General features: G+C 53.6%; 2 protein-coding genes across 9 annotated transcripts in view; one reads left to right on the top strand and one right to left on the bottom strand.

Moving 5' to 3' along the window:
* Positions 1-18,399, top strand: part of PLPP1 (phospholipid phosphatase 1) — a 37,709-nt gene extending 19,310 nt beyond the window's left edge. For 2 of the 4 annotated variants that reach the window (XM_023746599.1, XM_023746598.1), the window contains exons 2-6: positions 10,785-10,936; positions 14,731-15,014; positions 15,693-15,750; positions 17,434-17,610; positions 18,053-18,399. In XM_023746599.1, the coding sequence (XP_023602367.1) occupies positions 10,785-10,936; positions 14,731-15,014; positions 15,693-15,750; positions 17,434-17,610; positions 18,053-18,178 (797 nt within the window). In that variant the 3' untranslated portion in view covers positions 18,179-18,399. Of the gene's footprint in view, positions 1-4,040; positions 4,196-9,232; positions 9,261-10,784; positions 10,937-14,730; positions 15,015-15,692; positions 15,751-17,433; positions 17,611-18,052 lie in introns of those variants that run through there. The other 2 variants (XM_014447737.2, XM_006105620.2) reach the window with 2 other exon arrangements.
* Positions 18,359-19,612, bottom strand: part of MTREX (Mtr4 exosome RNA helicase) — a 50,620-nt gene continuing 49,366 nt past the window's right edge. For all 5 annotated transcript variants that reach the window (XM_014447734.2, XM_014447735.2, XM_023746596.1 and 2 more), the window contains one exon: positions 18,359-18,596. In XM_014447734.2, the coding sequence (XP_014303220.1) occupies positions 18,544-18,596 (53 nt within the window). In that variant the 3' untranslated portion in view covers positions 18,359-18,543. The remainder of the gene's footprint in view (positions 18,597-19,612) is intronic.

A 19,612-nucleotide genomic window follows, 5' to 3' on the forward strand; every position in this document is an offset into this window, starting at 1 on the left:
CGGACAGACAGCTACCAGACGTGCTCAGTGAACGTGACTTCTCTGAAGAGGGATGCTAATTAAGAGAAAAATACTCTAACCCTGACCGGTGTGGCTCAGTGGATAGAGCGTCAGCCTGCGGACTCAAGGGTCCCAGGTTCGATTCCGGTCAAGGGCATGTACCTTGGTTGCGGGCACATCCCCAGTTGGGAGTGTGCAGGAGGCAGCTGATTGATGTTTCTTGCTCATCGATGTTTCTAACTTTCTATCCCTCTCCCTTCCTCTCTGTAAAAAATCAATAAAATATATATTTTTTAAAAAAGAGAAAAATACTCTAGAATTAGTAGGGTCAAAAAGAGTTTCTGTATCCTGTCTGTATTAAGGAGAGAACATGAAAGGGTTTATTTGGAGAAAATCTTCCTATGACATTAACTTTGACACAGAGTTCTCTATTATACCCTAAAAAATACCATTGAAAGTAATCTCTAGAGTAAGGAGAGAACATTCCCTTTTCTTAGAGTAGGGTGTGTGTTTACTCTAGCGGGTGGACACGCCTGTGCGTGATGCGTGTGTGGGCTCTCCTGGCTTGCAGACGCACATCTCTGTCCTCACATGGCCTTTCCTGGGTGTGTGCATTTGGAAAGAGACATCTCTCTCTCCCTCTTCCTCAGGACCCTACCTTTATGACCTTATTTAACCTTAATCACCTCCTAAAAGCCCTATCTCCAAATACCGTGAAGTCGGTGGTTGGAACTCCAACGTAAGAATTTGTGGGGAGGCAGGTTCAGTTCATGAGGTGCACATGGATCCTATATAATAAAAGGCTAATATGCAAATCGACCCAAGGGCATTCGACCAGTCCCTGTGCCGAGCTCAGGGCTGGTGAGTGCAGTGGCAGTGGCGGGACCCTCTCCGCCTTCGCAGCAGCACTAAGGATGTCCGACTGCTGGCTTAGGCCCGCTCCCCCCGGAAGCTGGTTGCTTTCCTTCTGTCAGCCCTGACTTCAGGCTTTGCTTTCTCTGAGAACTTTCATTTTCTGGCTTAAGTTACCACTTCTAAAGCCAGCAATTTGCATATCTCTGTCTACTTCTGATCTTTATCCTGAATTTCATATATTTAGCCATTCACAGTTTTTATTCATAGCCAGCTGTGTGCCTGGCACACAGGACACCAAGATCGTCTTTGCCCTTCAGTTGCTGACAGTGCAAAGGGGCTTGAAGATGCAATGTCACCGCTGTGTGGACAGGTTCTGTGGGCGGAGGAGGCAGGTGTACATGGAGTGCACTGGACGCCAAGGGAACCAGGAGGGCAAGTGTCTTACCAGAACACACAGGGTGGGCAAAAGTAGGTTTACAGCTGTTCGCATGGGAAATAATACACTCATTAGTAATAATAATACAAGAATAAACTCTGTGGTTCACGTACTCACAACTGTAAACCTACTTTTGCCCCATCTATAATAAAAGCGTAATATGCTAATTAGACTGGACGACCTTCCAGACGAAGCTGGGGCTGTGAGAGCTGAGCCCCTTGCAGGAATTTCGTGCATCGGGCCTCTAGTCCTGTCTATTAAGGCACCTATGGTTTTTAAAAGAATATATTTGTATTGATTTCAGAGAGGAAGGGAGAGGGAGGGAGAGAGAAACATCAATGATGAGAGAGAACCCCCAGCACACCCCACACAACCGGCATGTGCCCTGACCGGGAACTGGACCGTGACCTCTGGGGTCATAGGTCAGTGGTCAGCCACGCCGGCCAGGTGGCACCAGTGGCTTTGAAAACATTATGTTCAGGCAACAGCACATGGTTCAGTGTGGTTGGGCCTAAGGGCTCGGGGGTGGGGGAGGAGGAGAGATGAGGCTGAGCGTTTGAGAAGGTGCCAGATGACCCCAAAGTCAGTATTCTTCATACTGAACTCTTTTCTTCCACTATAAACCAGCCCCCGCCCAGCTTTACCCCCCGTCTCCACACCTCAGTGTCCCCTCCGCCTGCCTCAGCAGTGCCGTTAGCAGCCTGTCGTTTCTCTGTTCAGAATGCTCTTCCAGGCGTCCTTTCTGTTTTCAGGCGACACGTTGCTTGTCGCTTAATCGCTGCGTTATTTTAGGGCTGCGTTACACGTCCCCTTTTCTACTTTTTAAAAAACTTAACACCCAGCGCCCCTCATTCACCCTGTGCTGACCCTAAGCAGGAGGACGGTGACACTCCCTTCCTACAGGACAAGAGTTCTTCTGTGCAGGCAGGTCTGCAGCCCACTCCCTCCCATTCACACACAGAATGCAGGGTTCGGTCATCGGCACAGAGACGTGTCCATCAGCTTCATGTCTTTATGGCGGCCCTTACCTGTCTCTATACCGAGCGAGCCTCTCGGAAGGCCGGTCTCCCCAGTCCTGCCGCTCATCCCAGTTCTGCCTGGTCCCGAGCTGCACTGCTTCCCGGTCTCTCAGGGTTCGCAGCTCTGCGCCTCGCCGTGACGGATGTGACAACTGGGGGTGGGGGGGTCCTAGTCCCTATTCCAGGGCGAGGGAGGGCTGGTTAGTTCCTGTCGCTCCGGCCCGGCCAGTGTGAGCGCAGTGCATGCTGGCTGGACAGCGCCCCCCGTGCTCGTGTCCGTGTGCCCGGCTGGCCTCTGCCCGGCCGCTCCTGCTGCGCCCTCGCCTGCTGTTCGGTTCTGTTTGCCTTTTCTTTTTTTCTCGCTGCTCCAGCTCAGGCTGACCTCTGCGGTCCCTTAGGGCAGTGGTTCTCAACCTTCCTAAGGCCTCGACCCTTTAACACAGTTCCTCATGTTGTGGTGACCCCCAACCATAACATTATCTTCGTGGCTACTTCATCACTGTAATGTTGCTACTGTTATGAATCATCATGTAAATATCTGATATGCAGGATGTATTTTCATTGTTACAAATTGAACATAATGAAAGCATCGTGATTAATCACAAAAACAATATGTAATTATATATGTGTTTTCCGATGGTCTTAGGCGACCCCCGTGAAAGGGTTGTTCGACCCCCAAAGGGGTCGCAACCCACAGGTTGAGAACCGCTGCTGTAGGGCCTTTTAAACCATCGTAGAAGTTCGACCTGTTTTGTCTTTTATGGTATCTCCTTTAAACTTTACAGGCAGTAAGATTGAGGTTTTGGTTGTACAGTTCTTCGAGTTTGACAAATGCTTAGAGTTGTGGACTTACCATCACAGTCGAGATACAGAACAATTTCCTCTGCCCCTCCCCCAAATATATCTTGTATCATATTTAACAACTCCTGAGCGTGCGTTCGGTGTCTGTGTGCAGTGCAGGCCCCGCCCCTGGTAGCTGCTACACTCACTCATCCCCTTCAAGGCCTAGCCTAGAGTTGAGTATAAGTGAGCAGAGACTTGAACGGTCCAGTTCTATACAACAAAGCCCAGCTCGTTGGGATGGACTAAGGAACTACTCATTGAAGTTAGTTTCTCTTTGGTCTTTCATTTTATTTGGGTGAAAAATCTCAAATGAACATTATTCCTGTATTGCTTGTCATAGTGATTTTGGAGGCTTGCCAGGGCTTAATAAAGACCACTTTTAATTTGTCTTTGGAATATAAAGGGCTTGTTTCTTTCTGTTTTTATTATCAAATATACTTACGGTTTCTTTTGTTTTCTAACCATATTTTTAATTTTAATGTGAAACAAAATTCTATACCTTGCCCCTCCTTAACCACATTTGGCTGTTTTGATAATTATGGTTATTAAATGTTATTTACTGAGTTTCCTTTTTTTCTTGAATATATTTAAGATATGAAGCAATTCAATAAAAAACGAGTTAGTTATGAAATGTAAATGCAGAACCGTGCGTTTTCCCCACTGTGCCTTTCCCGGCCAGCTGGCTCCCTTCCCGGGTTCCGTGTCGGTGACCGGGGCGGGCGGGGCGAGCGGCCTGCCTGCTGCCCGCTGCACTCCGAATGGTGGAGCACGGGTTCCTTTGCGGAAAGGGCAGAACATGCTTAAGATGTGCACCCCATGCAGTAGACTTGGCCTCCTAATGAAGTGAATTGAATGTAACCATGTGTGTCTTTTTCCCTTCCCAACAGCTTCCATGCCCATGGCTGCTCTAAATTTGGGCCACATATACCCATTTCAGAGAGGCTTTTTCTGTAAAGACAACAGCATCCAGTACCCGTACCGTGACAGTACCGTCACCAGCACCATGCTCACCGTGCTGGGGCTTGGGTTACCCATTTCCTCTGTAAGTAAATGCATGTGTAGGTAGGTGGCGCTGTGTGTGGTGCTGGAGGGTGGTGGAGTGATGGCGTTGGGGGTGAGGCCACCCCGGCCTTCCCGGTGGGTGTGCTGACTGCCCACTGCCCGAGAAGCAGGCCGCTGTGTTCATCAGGGGCAGCTTCTCCGGGAAAAGGGGGTGCGATGCCACAGAAATAAGTGGGGTCGTCCTGAAGACTGACGGGTGATCTGTTAGCGGGGAAGGCTCACCCCAGTCATTTGGAGCAACACCTTTCACGACATGAGTGAAGACACCTGCGCAAGCCCAGAAGGCGATTTTGTGTTGATAAATAACATGATAAGCTAAGATTGTGCTTGTTTTATCATATCATTACATGGAAATTGAGGCCATAATGAAGGAGACAGATGTATGTATTAAACCTGAGAAATAAGACATGTGCAGAATAGAATCCTCAGGACACCTCAGACCGGGTCAGGGGGTTGAGGTTGTGCGGTGCTGGAGGTAGGTCATCGGTCTGGGGTAGTGCTGGGCTTCGTTATGTCAGAAACCCGGGAAGTTCCCTTCTAGGCCAAGTGCCACCCGCAGATAAGCTGTCGCGCTTGCGTCCTTCACCCTGGGCTCCGATTCCGGAACCTCCCTGTGCCTCTGTGTGCCTCCCTGTGTCTCCTGCGCCCCGGGAGGTTTCTCCTCCGACCGCCCGGCTCCCCAGGGAGTGGGCTTGCTCAGCACCTGTCTCCACAACAGGGAGGCTGGCTTTTCTTTTCTTCCCTGGTTTGCCCTCAAATTGCCTCTGAATAATAACCTGCTCCTTGGGTTTTCTAGTTTATATCTCAGTTCATTTTGTCTAATAGATTTTTTTAATAGTCTTTAGCACCATGTTGTGAAGGGGACTTGGATTTTGTTAGGTTCCAAGATATCCTATACGATAAAACCCTAATATGCAAATAGACCGAACAGGGGAACAACCCGGTCGCTATGACACGCACTGACCACCAGGGGGCGAATGCTCAGTGCAGGAGCTGCCCCCTGGTGATCAGTGCGCTCCCACAGGGGGAGTGCTGCTCAGCCAGAAGCCAGGCTCACGGCTGGAGAGTGCAGCGGCGGTGGCGGGAGCCTCTCCCGCCTTCGCTGTAGGTGGGTGGTAAGGAGTCCTGGACTGTGAGAGCCCTGGACTGCGAGAGGGATGTCTGACTGCTGGCTTAGGCCCGATCCCCAGGGGACACCCCTCTCCCCCAGTGCACACATTTCATGCACCGGGCCTCTCGTATTAAATATTTCCATAGATAGCATATACACTCTAATTTGATTATAACCACTTATATAGGAATAAAAAGGGAGAAACATCTGTATTTAGTTTAAGGAGATACTTTTTCCCAAGAGGTAAATTCCACCATAACTGGGCGCGTCTGCTGTGCCGGCAGCGCGGCCTCCGTGCGCAGGAAAGCAGGCGTGCCGTCGCCGCTGGGCGCAGTGCAGGCCTGGGTTGCAGCCATGGCTGTGAGCAGCTGTTGCCAGGTAGAGTTTTCTGTGAACCACCCTGTACTTGAGGAGATGGTTGCTTGAGGATAAGGAAGTGATTTTTAGTCATTTCATCTCTTTCTAAAAAATGTTAAATTATAAAAATAATACATATTTATTAGTGAATTTAAGAAAATCTGTTATAAAGAAAAAAGGAAGGAGAAATCGCCCTAATTAGTTCTGCTACCTGAAGAAAACCATTAACATTCTTATACTACTAGTATTTCCTTTAATTGGGCAGGTTTTTTAAAAAATCTTCACCTGAGGACATGTTTTTATTCATTGAGAGAGAAAGAAAGAGAGAGAGAGAGAGAGAGATCCATTGGTTGCCTTCTGTACACACCCCGACACGGGATCGAACCGAACCCATGTCCTGGGTGTGTGCTGCGCCTGCTCATCGAATTTTTGACCCTTCAACCTTTTGTGCACAGGACCAAGCTCCCACCAACGGCCACCCCAGCCAGGCTGGCTGGTCAGTGTTCATACCATTGTGAACACACTGCAAACTCAGTTTGTGCCTTGTTTTATACTTCTTTGTATAGTGAACATTTTTGAGTTATTATAAATATCAAACAGCTTAAATTAGGAAAAATACAGCTAAATTTTCAAAAAGTAGTAGAAAAAGACTTGGGTAAATCCTTGCGTTCTCATTCCCAATATTGGAGCGGTGATCTGCAAAGATTTTCTAATGAAAACGTGTTTCTGGTAAAAGCAGTAGCAGCATGAGGCTGTCGGGCTGCATGTGCGGCTGGTGCCCGCGGCGACTTGTCTGTTCATTTTCATAGTTTACATGTCACCTCAGACGTAGAGGGCCTCAGCCAAAGGGAAGACTATAGATTTTTATGTTTTCTTGGCTTAACGTTTCTTTTTGGGTTTTAAGGATCTAATTTCACACTAAATGTTTCCCTTCCCTCTGGCTTTGTGTAGGTTTACCTTTTCACTCCCCAGGTCCTTATACATTTACTTTCATAAATGTCACATTTCTAGAAAAAGATAGAAGCTTGAATTTGTATGCAACTTTTAGAGTGATGAAAGTTAATTCCCAAACCCCTATATGGCAATGCATATCCTTTTTCTAGAGTGTAAAATGGATCTAGTTTGGGAACAGAAAACGTACTTTCTGCATTTCCCAGGTTATTTTACATTGACTGTGAGTAGTTGCTTCTCTTAGGTCTTGATTATTCTATAGCACAGCCTTTTAGTAAACTTATGTTTAGCCTAAAATAATATAGTATAGCCAACTGTGTGTGTGTGTGTGTGTGTGTGTGTGACCAACATACAAAACTCCTAAAGAGACATTGAATATTTTACAGTGATCTAAACTGCACCATGATAACTGGGAATGCATGTGGAAAATGAACTGTCCTATATAATAAAAAGCTAATATGCTAATTAAACCAGACCGCGGAACGACCTTCCGGAACGACCTTCCGGAACGACCAGTGGGCGGGGCTGTGGGGCTGAGAGGCAGTCGGGCTTTGAGGGCCGAGCCCCTTGCACAAATTTCGTGCGTCGGGCCTCTAGTATGTTAATAAACACTGACTTTATGATCGAAGTATGTATACGTTTTTTGGGACACTCTGAATTTGTCGAAAGCCACAGAACTGTACAGTACAAAGAATGAGCCCTTTTTCAAAACTCTCTTAGCTCTCTGGTTGCCTTGCTTTCCACACACATTTTAGAGTCAGTGTGTCTACCAGCAGTCTGGCAGGATCTCTACAAGAGTCACGTCCCTTTGGAGAGAACGACGCCTTCCCCTTGCTAACTCTTCCGTCGAGTCTTCTCTAGGCCTCTGACTGACTTCATCCGTGTTTTGTCACTTTCAGCACACAGAGCCCACACGGTTTGTGAGGTTTATGCCTAAGGATTTCAGTGTTTCGGACTATCACAAATGGTATTGTGCTTTTAATGTTGGTTTTCAGTTGTTCATTGCTGCTGTATAGAATGGTCAGCAGAGTTTTATTGTCACACTAGAGGCCTGATGTACGAAATTCATGCAAGAGTAGGCCTTCCTTCCCCAGCTGCCAGCACCGGCTTCCCTCTGGCACCCAGGACCCGGGCTTCCCTCGCAGCCCCAACTTCATCCGGAAGGTCGTCCAGAAGGACATCTGGTCTAATTAGCATATTATGCTTTTATTATTATAGATATAAGCAGAAGGAAAAGAAGGCATCAGCATAGTCTTTCTGCTATCTTATCAGTGTGATTGTATATTAGGTCCTCCTGGCATCTTTTGAGAAATGTATTTTCAAAATTGACTTTCCTCCGTGGCATTTTCCATCTGGGAGAATAAACAAGGGAGCTCTGCAGAAGGCCTGCTGGAGAAAGTGCAGTCCCCACCCACAGCCTCACACAGCTGCTAGCCAAGCGGCACAGGCAGCTGGCGAAATAGCAGAGCCCTTTCTCCAGCAGCTGGGCCTCCCCTTCCGGTGCAGGCGTCGGGAGAGGGACATGAGCCTGAGAACCCACAGGCGGACACCGCCCTCTCCGTTCCGTGTGTTTCTGTGCCACTGAGCGTGGCACCTGACCTCGCAACAGGTCTCGAGGGGCCTGGCATCTGTCAGGATTTCTTAGCCCTGAGCCCGCGTGTCCCTCAGCGGTTGGCTGCTGTGGGCTCTGGCGTGCACACCATCTCTCCTGGGCACCTGCTGTTTCCGGTCCATGGGATACTGTCCTGCAGTCAGAGGAGCAGGCTTCAGTCTCCGCCCGGTGGGTGAGCCTGTGGCATCGCTGGGGGAGGTGTGTGTGTAGTTCCCCGTTAGCTGGGTTTCTCAGGTTTGCTGGACACCCCGTCGGCAGTGTTTCTACTTATACACTCGTTGATATTTGAGTGACGTATCGAGACGCAGAGTGTCTGTGCAGGAGGGTTGGAGAGGAGGGGGTGCCCACGTCTGATGGGCTTGCGATGACTGGCAGTGGGTGAGGTTCTGTGGTTGGCGTGTGTGGAAGCGAAGCGTTTCCGTGTCACGTGCTCTCTGCGATGTGTTCTAGCTGCACTGGAGGAGGGCGGCTGTGACTGTCCGTGTGAGTGAGTTCACGTGCAGAGGGCCTGACTCTCTGGGCTCACGTCACCAGCCATGTGGCGCCTTGAGGAGCAGAAGGCGGGAGGTGCAGAGCTGCAGCCACTCGGAAAGCAGCCGGCAGCTTCTCAGGAAGCCGGATGCGTGACCATTGTCTGTCCGAGGGCACCACCCTGGTCATTAGTCATAAAGGACAGAACCGGAGACGACCCGAGCGTCCGTCGGCTGGCGAGTGGATGAAGCAGACGTCTCCGCGTGTGACCAGGACCCTGGTCATCAGCAAACAGGAGCGAGCTGCGTGCTCCCACACGATGACCCTCCCATCACAGAACCCCACGCACCATGTGACGTAGATGAAAGCTTTGCAAAAGGCAGGTCTGCCTAGCGACAGCAGGTGAGCGGTGCCCGGGCCGGTGGCAGCGAGACCGACTGCGTGCCCGCGTGCCCCTCACTTGCTGCCGCGAGTGTTCTGTGTGGTGCTCAGCTGCGTGTCCTGTCGCGTCCAGCGGAATCCCTCGCACCATGGATCTACTCGGTATTTGTCCACTCGAATATCCCTATTTTTAAAAATGGACTAATTATACATATATGTACTTTATTTTGTTTCCTCCTATTCTAAAAACACCCACAAATATTTTTCTAAATCTAAGAATAATTTCTAACATAGTTTCTGTGGTCAAAGGGGAAAAAGCCACAACTTAATATGCCTGCTAAAAACATTTTCCAATGTGAATTTTTTCTGAGAATAAGGACATAAAACCTACCAAGTTTTAGGCACTAATCAGATGTGGGTTCAATTTCTGTTCTAGATATCTTACTCCAAGAGAGAAGTGCTCTTTGAAAATTTAAAGCAGTTCAGAAGCATGCAGTGTGTTATGCATAGAGTTCTGGCAGGTGAAGCGAATTGTAGACGTGGTGGGTCTCTGCAAACAGGAGAAATGTGCCCGTGCGGGGTGGTGTGGGAGGCTGAGCCTGGGGAAGGGCTGTGCTTGTGTTGGAGCCTGAATGCAGACGGTGGGAGGTGCGTGGGGTCAGCTAGCACAGTCCGCTCTAGCGGGTTTTTCTAAAATGTAGCATTTACGAGAATATGGCTTTGGGAACCTTGTGAGCACCTGGACCTCTACCGAGTTCACGCTACGGCAGAGTGGCTTCCCCAGAGAAATGAACTCGGGCGCCGGTGTCCGGGGAGGATGCAGGAAATAGGGACTTGCCGCTCCTTCCCACCTGCCTGTGGGCTGTGCTCCGCAGAGAGCAGAGGCGTGGCCTTCGGGCTCCCTGGGCTCATGAGAACTGGGAGGGTCGTGCGTGGACACCAGCGTGTCAGCCTAGCGGGAGCGGCACTGCGGGGACCCTCCCTGCTTGGACACGGGGCAGACCGCGTGTCGAGGGTTTCTGCTAAACTGTGACTTCAGTGCCAGACGGTACTAGTCCGTGTGCTGCCGTGTGCATCGGTCTGCGGAGCTCGGCGCAGCAGGAGAAGGGCTTCTAAAGGCCACATCAGCCGGAGCTGGACGTTCCGGAGCTGAGCGGAGGCCGTCCTCAGGGAGGCGCTGCGGAGCAGTGTGTCTGGTGCTGCTGCTGTGCCTGGCCCACGTGCGTCTTTCCTCAGAGACTTGGTTTTCAGCTCGGCTCCTCCCGCAGCCGCAGCCGCTGTGCCCTCGCTGTGGACAGTCCCAGCGCCAGGGGGAGAGCTTCCTCAGACCCTCGGGTGGCCTGGCCGGTGACCAGGCCTGAGTGTGGTGTGACCAGGCCTGGGTGTGGTGTGACCTAGACCTGGGTGGAAAGCAAAGTCTGTGACAAATGGGTGTGAAAATAGTGCTGAAATGACAAGGGCACGAGAAGGGAGCTGGGCAGGAAGGGAAGAGTCCCTCCGGGTGGCAGTGTGCCAGGAGGCCTGGAAGGGCGTTGCCTGTGGAAGAAGCGGGGCCCTGCCTGCACCTCCTCTCCCGCCTGCACTGCTGCGCCCTCCCGCGTGCTGACAGCCTCTGGGATCACTGTTGCCGTTGATTCGTGCTGATGCTCCACTTTTAATGATGTTTTCATTTATTCCCTTTGCTAGCCGGATTGCCTTTTGCAATTCTCACTTCAAGGCACACCCCCTTCCAGCGAGGACTGTTCTGTAATGACGTGTCCATCAAGTACCCATACAAGGAAGACACCATCCCTTATGCGTTACTGGGGGGAATACTCATTCCATTCAGTGTCATCGTCGTAAGTTACATCCATTCTTCACATTCTCCCTTTTGGTCCGTGGGCTTAATGTTGATGTTATCTGTGAATGACGAGTGCGTAACCCTTAAAGCGATGTGTGTGCTTTCAGCTTTGCCTGAAGCTGTTATTTCCTGTCGGTGGGACCAGAGCAGAGCCACGGTCACCGGAGGAGCTCGCTGCGCCTCTCAGCCAGTGGCTGCTGGAGCTCTGGCTCTCGTTCAGTGATCCTGCGATAGCTGATGCTAGTATCATGTTCCTACTTTAGACATGGGTGGGATGTTAGTTTATAACTTTCTGAATCTGGGTAGACTGTTCTGTACCTACTTTCTAGTTACTGATTCGGGAAAAGAAAATTTGCTAACTCATGTTAAGCCTTCATTTAACCCACGGTTACTTCAAAGGAGTTTCAGGTCACACCAGCGCTCTGGGGGGTGACAGTGACCGAGGCGGGCGAGCCCGGCCTGCTCTGGGGAGGCCTCAGGCCTACAGAGAGGACTGTGTCCCCGGCCCAGAGAGGAGAGGCGAGGACTTGTGCTTCAGAACTTGTAACTGGAGAAGCAAGACTCACCTTAGTCAAACGCAGAAAATGTGGTCCCACCCAGGAGATGGGCCAAGATCATAGCCTCAGGGTTGTCATTTGGGGAATTAATTAAAAATAAAGACACTTCTTCATTCAGAAATGGAATGTCCTGCTCAGGCATGACCACAGTCCTCAGCTCTGCAGGGGAATCGCTCGCGATGACAGTGCATCATCGACACAAGAAAACCTCTGCTCCAGTGTCCCTGAGACCAGGTTCCTCAGGGCGTCCCGGCTGCCACGGTGGGGCCGCCCGGTCCTGGCTCGGGGGTTACGCAGTGACCTCGGAGACTCCTCCGGAGGGCGAGGGTTAGGAACTAGTGGTCCCTTTAACCGAAGGTCCTCCTGCTGGGTTTTACTACTGAAGGGAAGAAAGCTAAGCCTCTGATTCTTCCATTGAGGGTGGAGTGAGCGTAGGGTCTTCTGTGAAGTCTGTGTTCCTGAGAGATCACTGTTTACACGGAGAGCGTAGAGGCCTCTCGGTTGCAGATAGGAGTCCACTTTCCTGGGCTTCGCTCAGTAGCTCAGTAACATGCTCTGCAGGTGCAGCTGCCCAGGTCGCTGCAGAGGACGGACGGCCGCACTGCGGGTCGGGGTGCCGGCCGCCCAGCACCCAGCCCTCCTGTCCCGTCAGTGACACGCAGCTCGGACCGTTTCGCACCCCGTGAGCACGTTGTCTTCACGTGGAAAGTAACAACAGCGAGGAGACCAGGGCCGGTTCTACACCAACCCGCCCGCCGCACGGTGCATGGCGTGCCGCCTGCACACAGACCCCTCAGCAGGGACAGGCGCTGCTCGAGGCAGAGGCTCACGTGCTCGTGTAAAGTAGCTGCAGTTTATTCATTAGCTCAGCTTCTTGCAGGCCCACGTGGTCGGAAGGTAAACCATCTCCTTAAAAAGCCTTTTAGGCCTAGGACTCAGACTCACCCAGGCCTTGAACGCGGATTGCAAACAATCCACAAACACGAGGATGGCGGTAGGAGAGCTCAGTGAGGAGGCGTGGCAGGCTGGCCGGCACCCCCCACGGAGGCAGCGAGGGCTGGCACCCTGTGCCCGCTGAACGACTGCGACTTCTGAGGGAGACTGAGTAGAATGAGGGCCGAGGTGTTCGGAGGTATGGAGGCAGCAGTGGAAACAGGCCAGGGGTCCTGGGTGCTGTTTTGGGAAGGTGGGCCCAAGCGAAGGCGAACGTAGAGACGGCGTAGAGATGGACAGGGTCACGCCGAGCAGGCTCTGATGCTGCCTTAGGTCATCACTAGACTGACCTTCAACAGCGTTCTCTCTGCTCCCCCGTCTCTTTAGTTCTTGGTTTATTCTCTCTGTCTGGTCTGAGTGAGTAATGCGTGACCGTCACCCCAGCTCTGAAATTAGGCCACAGATTAGGTCTCGTGAGTGTGGGCGTCCCCAGAGGTTGAGAATGGACATACGGCTCAAAGGCAGGAGAAGAGAGTAAACGAAACAAAAAGATGGCTGCCACGTGCCGGTCACGCAGACTCACCCTCGTTTACCTGGAAGAGCCGTTCAGCACCTCCCTCTGGCCCGCTGCTCACTGGAGCCGGAGCCCACGATCGGAACGGCGCGGGCTGGCTGCACGGGTCGGCGTCCGAGTCCCGCCTCCTGTCGCAGTCACACTCCAGCGTGTGCTCCTGCGGGTCAGCCTGCACTGAGCCCGGGCTCCAGGCGCGCCCAGCAGCTCCTCTGTCCCCAGGGCGAGAGCCAGGCCCTTCATCCTTCATCCTGACAAGAGGCTCCGGAAGTCCAGCCTCGTTTCGGGAAAGCGGTTGACTGCTCACGCAGCGACAGCTGGGCCGTGAGGTCTCACCCGCCCAAATTGGGGTTGACACACTTGGTACCTGTTCTGAGTGGCCCAGGACCAACTCCACAACCAAACCAGAGAGTCTCCTGCCGCTGGTCTGTCCGGTGCTGGGCCCCCAGCAGCCCGGGAGGTGGAGCAGGTGGCCGGGCAGGCCCGGCAGTGCAGCCACCCCCTGGGGGCCTGTCTCGGGACAGGCGAGGTCTGCACACAAGCACCCCAACCAGGAGCCTCCTGTGGGCTCCACGTGTTTACCCCGAGGCAGCATCTTCAGTTAGTTTATTCAGCGCCCACTGTGAGGTCATGTGTTAGGTCACGTGGTGGCACCGGCTTCCTAGTGAGCTGGACATCCATTCTGCTTTTGTAGGAAGGGCTCACAGCCAGCATCAGAGTTCCAGCTCAGGAGGGACTTTGGGAGCTGGGGGGCCGGGGAAGGAGGAACGTCGGGACCAGGTTCTGAGCTCCTTCCGCGAGGTGGCGGGGCTCGCCCGCGCACCAGGGGTGGCCAGCACTGTAAACTGTTCGTGCAGGCGAACCATCCTTACGTGGGACGAAGCAGTGAGCCAGCAGGTCTGAGGGAAGCTGTGACTCAGCCGCTCCGCAGGACTGGGCAGCAGGCCACTCAGGCCTTTACTTTGGGCTCAGGCAGCTGGTGTGGCTTGTTTTATTAGCAAATGTAGTTTTTATAATGTTGCCATTTGGTGTGTGTGTGTTTTTTTTAAATTTCTCAGAGTATTAGTCTGTGAACTTGTCAAGTATTTGTAGACCTTTTTGTGCCTCTGACCTCATTCCATGGCTGCACGTTGGTCCCCGCTGCACGGGGCCTGGGAGGCGTGGCCTGCAGCTCTGCAGGCGGCAGTGGGAGGAGGCCCTGGGAGGTTTTCCTGGAGAAGGGGCGTCAGGGCGCCCGGCCTCCCGCTCCCGCTCCCTCGGCCTCCTCTGCCCTCTGCGCCACTGGCCTCAGGGATAGGTCCCTGCTTGTATTTTCGATGTTTTACTCCTTAAAATTCTCATCCACCTTTGTTTCTCCCCCTTTTAACGCGATGGCTGTTTTGACGTACGGAGTGTCTGGGAAGAACGAAGATGTAGCCTTCCATAAGGGATGCTCCAGTGGGGGTCGTGTTCTGTGAACAGACTGTTTTTGTCCACATCACTGTCTGCTTATTCAAACTGTTTATTTCCGTACAAGAAGCAAGGTTGTAGGGGGACGGACATTCCTCTGGCTTGGCCATTGACCCGACCCCCTTTCTGTGCTCAGCTGTCCTAAGTGGACTCCGCATGCGTAAAGAAAGGAGCATTGTTTTTAAAATAATTTTATTGTGATTTACCACTTTCTTTTCTATTTTTAATTTTGTTTAAAGTGCCTGTTTGCTGCTCTCACATGTTCTTCTGTTTCTTTTTCAGATGGTCATCGGAGAAGCCCTGTGTGTTTACTGTAACCTCTTGCACTCGAATTCCTTCGTCAGGAATAACTATGTGGCCACCATTTACAAGGCCGTGGGCACGTTCCTGTTTGGCGCGGCTGCCAGCCAGTCCCTGACCGACATCGCCAAGTACTCCATCGGCAGGCTGCGGCCGCACTTCCTGGACGTCTGCGACCCCGATTGGTCAAAGATCAACTGCAGCAGCGACGGTTACATTGAAAACTACGTCTGCCGAGGGAACCCGCAGAAAGTGAAGGAGGGCAGGTGCGTGCCCGTGTGAGGGCCCGCGTGGCGGCGCGGTGCGGCTTGGAGTGGGTGCCGGCGGCCGGCACTGAGTTGAGGGCCGGCTCTGTTCTCCTCACTGCGCCCGTCCCCCCATTTCCCGTCCTCGTCGATTTAAAGCACTTAGTGCAGCTCTCATCTCCAACACGTCATGGTGTGCAGCAGACCTTGTAGGTCCCTGGTAGCCCAGGATGAGCAGCTGCCCCCCCTCCCAGGGAGTAAATGCTTTAGGCTCTGCGGGCCGAACGGTGCGTCTGACACTGTCCAACTCCAGGGCTGTCGCAGAGGAAGCAGCCCTACAGCCTGGGGGAGCCCCGGCTGGACGCCCACTGAGGACACTAACCTGTCGCTGTCTTAAACTTCAGAGCTTGTCTTATAAAAAGCAGTCACTTGTGAACGTTCCAGAGGCGTGTTCCTTGGGGCCGACTGCAGGTGGAGAATAACCCGCAGGCCCTGGGCCGGTTCTGGTGTCAGAGCTGCTGTGGCGAGCCTGGCGGGCTGGCTCCAGGACTCAGCCATCCTGAGTGCCACCACAGCCGCCCCGAGCTGCCCTGCCCTGTCCTGCCTCCCCCTCCTGGTTCTAAAGGGGAAGAGGGTGCCAGGGGCCGGGGAGGACGCCTGGGCCTCCAGGAGAGAATGAACCTCTCTCCTCTCTTCCAGGCTGTCCTTCTACTCGGGCCACTCCTCCTTCTCCATGTACTGCATGCTGTTCCTGGCGGTGAGTACGTGCCTGCGTGACGCAGTCAGGGCTCTCCCTGCAGCCCCCACCCTCCCCTGGTGCGCAGTGAGTGCACGTGGCCTCTCCCGTGGGCCACCTCACGCACTCTTGTCAGCCGACGCCTGTCACCTGCCCCCTGCTGTGCCGTGAGCTCCTTAGAGTGGGTGCCCGTCTGCCACGGCCGTGACGGCTGCTGCCCAGACTGCCCCTCATGCCCAGGTGGACCCCGAGGCTGGCTCTTCTCCACTAGCTCCTGCTCCTGACACGGCTATGCGCCGTCTGGGTGGTTTGATTTGCTTGGAGTTCTTGCTTGGACACCAACTGGTCGGTTTCTCCTACCAGAGACGGGGAATGGACCGGCTTTGCAGCTGCCCCCCTCCCCCTCGCTCCTGTGGCCTTGGTCTGGCTGCCCCTTTTGCAGAGGAGACTGGGGGAGGGGCTGGGTAAAGGTTAGTGGAGGACGTGAGGTGTTTTCCTGTGTGTCTCCGGGAAGCCCACGTCCCTTCCTGTTGGAGGGAGCGGCTCTAGTGGGAGGCTCAGGTGTCCTTTAAATCACGCCTCCTCTCTCAGGTCTAAGCTAGCGCAGACCTTCGGGTCTGGCAGGGAGTGGGGAGCCGCATCCATTCTCGGCTCGTGGTAATCCCTCTGCTTCCCTCTAACCCTCACTGCAAACCCCCTGGGCCTGCGCTGCCCGGGCACCGAGGAGTCGTGGGGACTGTCCTGGTCGAACCCTGCTGTGTGACGAGTGACCGGAAGGCCCGCCCGCCCCTGCTGCCCGCACCGAGGGGTCACTGCCCTCTCCCTTCCAGCTGGGGGGGGGGGGGGACTGTGGAAAGCCAGCAGCACCTAAGCCCACAGCTGAGAGCCCCCCGCCGGGCGTGCATCTTCAGAACCAGGTGCTCCCAGCTGCTGAGAACAGAGCACAGTGTGCCCAACAGCTGGTCGCGGGCCTGTCTGTTCTGAATAAGCACAGCCACACACAGTTTTCTATTGAGTTTTCATGTCCTCACTGGATAGACATTAGACCAAAAACGTGCTTTTAATGAGCCCAGATTAGCCAAGAGGCGCTCACAGGAAACCCAGATGTCTCCGTCAGGGTCCTGAGGCTGCGTTGTCAGGCAGGCGGCCGGGAGGAGCGCGCAGGGCTCGGTGGGGAAGGTCAGAACTGGAAAGGGGGTGCAGAGAACCCTCTGTGGGGCGAGGGCTGGACCACAGCGGCGCTGACTCAGGCAGTGGTTACACTTACCTGTGAGTGAGCCGAGGCAGTGGAGCCCCCGGGTGTCAGTTGCTGAGCATTAAGCAGACTTGCTCTAGACACTCAGCCCGAGACGCGCTGTCAGCAGCGCTGGCCTCCGTGCCTTCGTGTGAGCCTTGGACAGACTGCGGGGCTGAAACCCTAGTCCAAAGGCGCCCTCTGTCCTGGGACACGGGCGAGGCGACCTGCCTGCGGAGGCAGTAAATCCTGAGAAGTTCCTGGGTAGTAGTTTGTTTTGTTCTGCTTAAAAGGGTGAACTTTTAGGACGCTTGCCTGAAGCCTTATTCCACGTGTGATAAAAATATCGGCTATTTAATGACTGATATTTAACGTCTACGGGTCATTTGAGACACACCAGCCCTGTAGAGGCGAGGGGACACCTGAGGTGAAGTCGTTTCAGCTCCTGGTTGACACGCTCTCTCCGTTAGCTCTACCTTCAGGCCAGGATGCGGGCGGACTGGGCGAGGCTCCTGCGGCCCACACTGCAGTTTGGCCTCGTGGCCACGTCCATCTACGTGGGCCTTTCTCGCGTGTCCGACTACAAGCACCACTGGAGCGACGTGCTGACGGGGCTCATCCAGGGGGCGCTGGTCGCAGTGCTGGTGGTGAGTACCTCCTTTAACCCTCAGTAATTGAGTGGAGAGACGCCTGTGAGACCGCGGTGGCAGGGCGCATGCCCGCCGGGGTCCAGGCCAGAGTGCAGGGCTGCCCAGTCACGCCAGGGTGGACACAGATGGACACCGGAGTCCCCGTGTGCTCCTTGTGAAAGGCTCTGACTACAGCCGTGTTCTTGTTGGTAATGAATTGGAAAAAAGCAAATTTACATGAAGAGTAACAATTGCCAGCAGAGTGAGGCTCTTCGCCCCAAACATAAAACGCAGCTCCACGGGGTGACCCCCTTGGACAGACATGCCCGGGAGCATATGGTTGTGCCCTCAGTCCTACCCCGTAACGCGTGTCCTGCTCTCCAGTCAGTTTTGCTCACTGCTTGCTGAGACTTTGCCTGTGGCTTCTAAACTTACTCTGAGTATAACCTGTTCCCTGTAGGTGGTGTATGTATCAGATTTCTTCAAGGAGAGAAATTCTTTTAAGGAAAGAAAGGAGGAGGCTTCTCATACAAACCTGCATGAAACAGCCTCCGGCGAGAATCACTTCCGGAACAATCAGCCCTGAAGGCGCGAGGCCGAGGGGGAAGGATGCTGCCCAGAGAGGAGGGCGGTCCCCGTGTGCACAGCCCGGGAGGGACTCTGCTGCTATTCCCGACGCTCACTTCCCTGTGTGTACATAGTTCCCTAACACGGCGGCTGTCTAATAGCTCCAAGTCCACGAAGAAATGTCAGCCTTTCGACAATGCCTCACCTGTACATTTTTATTAAAAACGCAATGCTTATGTACAATGTCTGCGATGGTGCTTGATTCAAATGACGTGTTCACGTCTGAGGACAACTGTCGTGGGAGGGCGAGCCGAGCGCTGCTCGCACATGTGGTCATCTGCAACCCGACGGGAGGCGGACAGGCCACCCCACGTCCCGTGGCTCCTACAGGTAGAGGCTGGCGGCAAACACAATGTCTCTCTTGATTTTGGTGATGCCTGAGAGAGAGAACACGGCTCAGTTTAGCCTTTGAGGCCATCAAGAATGTCATCCCCCCGTTGTAGAGACAGCACACGACCCTGCTGGTCTGAATGAGACCTGGCGAGTTCACAGCCAGCTGAGAGGGGCCACCTGGAAACCACACCCTGGTCTGATGCCGTGACTTTCCCTGTACCTCAGTGTGTGTGTGTATGTGTGACTCTCCTGTACCCCAGTATGTGTGTGTGTATGTGTGTGTGACTCTCCTGTACCCCAGTATGTGTGTGTACGTGTGTGTGACTCTCCTGTACCCCAGTGTGCTTGTGTGTGTGCGCACGCATGTGGGAGTGGGGTGGGGGGTGTCTAAAAATATCCCAAAAACCTTATTTGGGGAAGGACTAAACTGTCAAAAGAAGTTAGATGACCCAAAAGCATGAATTTTCAACCTGAAGACACTACATTTTCAATGACCGTGTGAAATTCTTTCCGAGGCAGGACCAAGATAAAGTTTACTTTGACCCAGTTCCCATGATTAGACCTAAACCGGAGTGACTAGGTCTCCTCTTGGGCACAAGACGTCAGGCCATGTCTGCAGGTGTCGTGGACACAGGTGGCAGCAGAGGTCGTGGGGTTCTTCTTTGCTCAGCCCCATGTGGGCCAGTGCTCGGACTCTGTGAGCCCACTGACAAGCCTGGCCCCCCTGCCACCCTCTGGCTCTAGTTGTCCTGTCCGGAGCTGGACTCCCCGCTTCCTTCCACCGTCTACTCTACAGACGGGCCTGCAAAGCAACAGCCAACGGCCTGGGAGAACCCCTGTCTGCCCAGCACTCGTGACGGCAAAGCCTGCGGTCACCCTGAGGGAGGCGAGGGCGGGCCACACGCTCATCTCTCCCGCCACCGCCCCCTTGGCTCCAGAACACCGGCCTCTCGCCGGCACGCACGTGCACCAAGCCTGGGTGAAGGGCCGTGTCGTCCAGCGCCCGCCCCCCCGCCCCCCCCCCCCCCCACAACAAAAAAAAAAGGGGGGTTTTGTTTAT

This window comes from Myotis lucifugus, unplaced genomic scaffold, assembly GCF_000147115.1.
Source record: "Myotis lucifugus unplaced genomic scaffold, Myoluc2.0 scaffold_704, whole genome shotgun sequence".
Classification (NCBI taxonomy): domain Eukaryota; kingdom Metazoa; phylum Chordata; class Mammalia; order Chiroptera; family Vespertilionidae; genus Myotis; species Myotis lucifugus.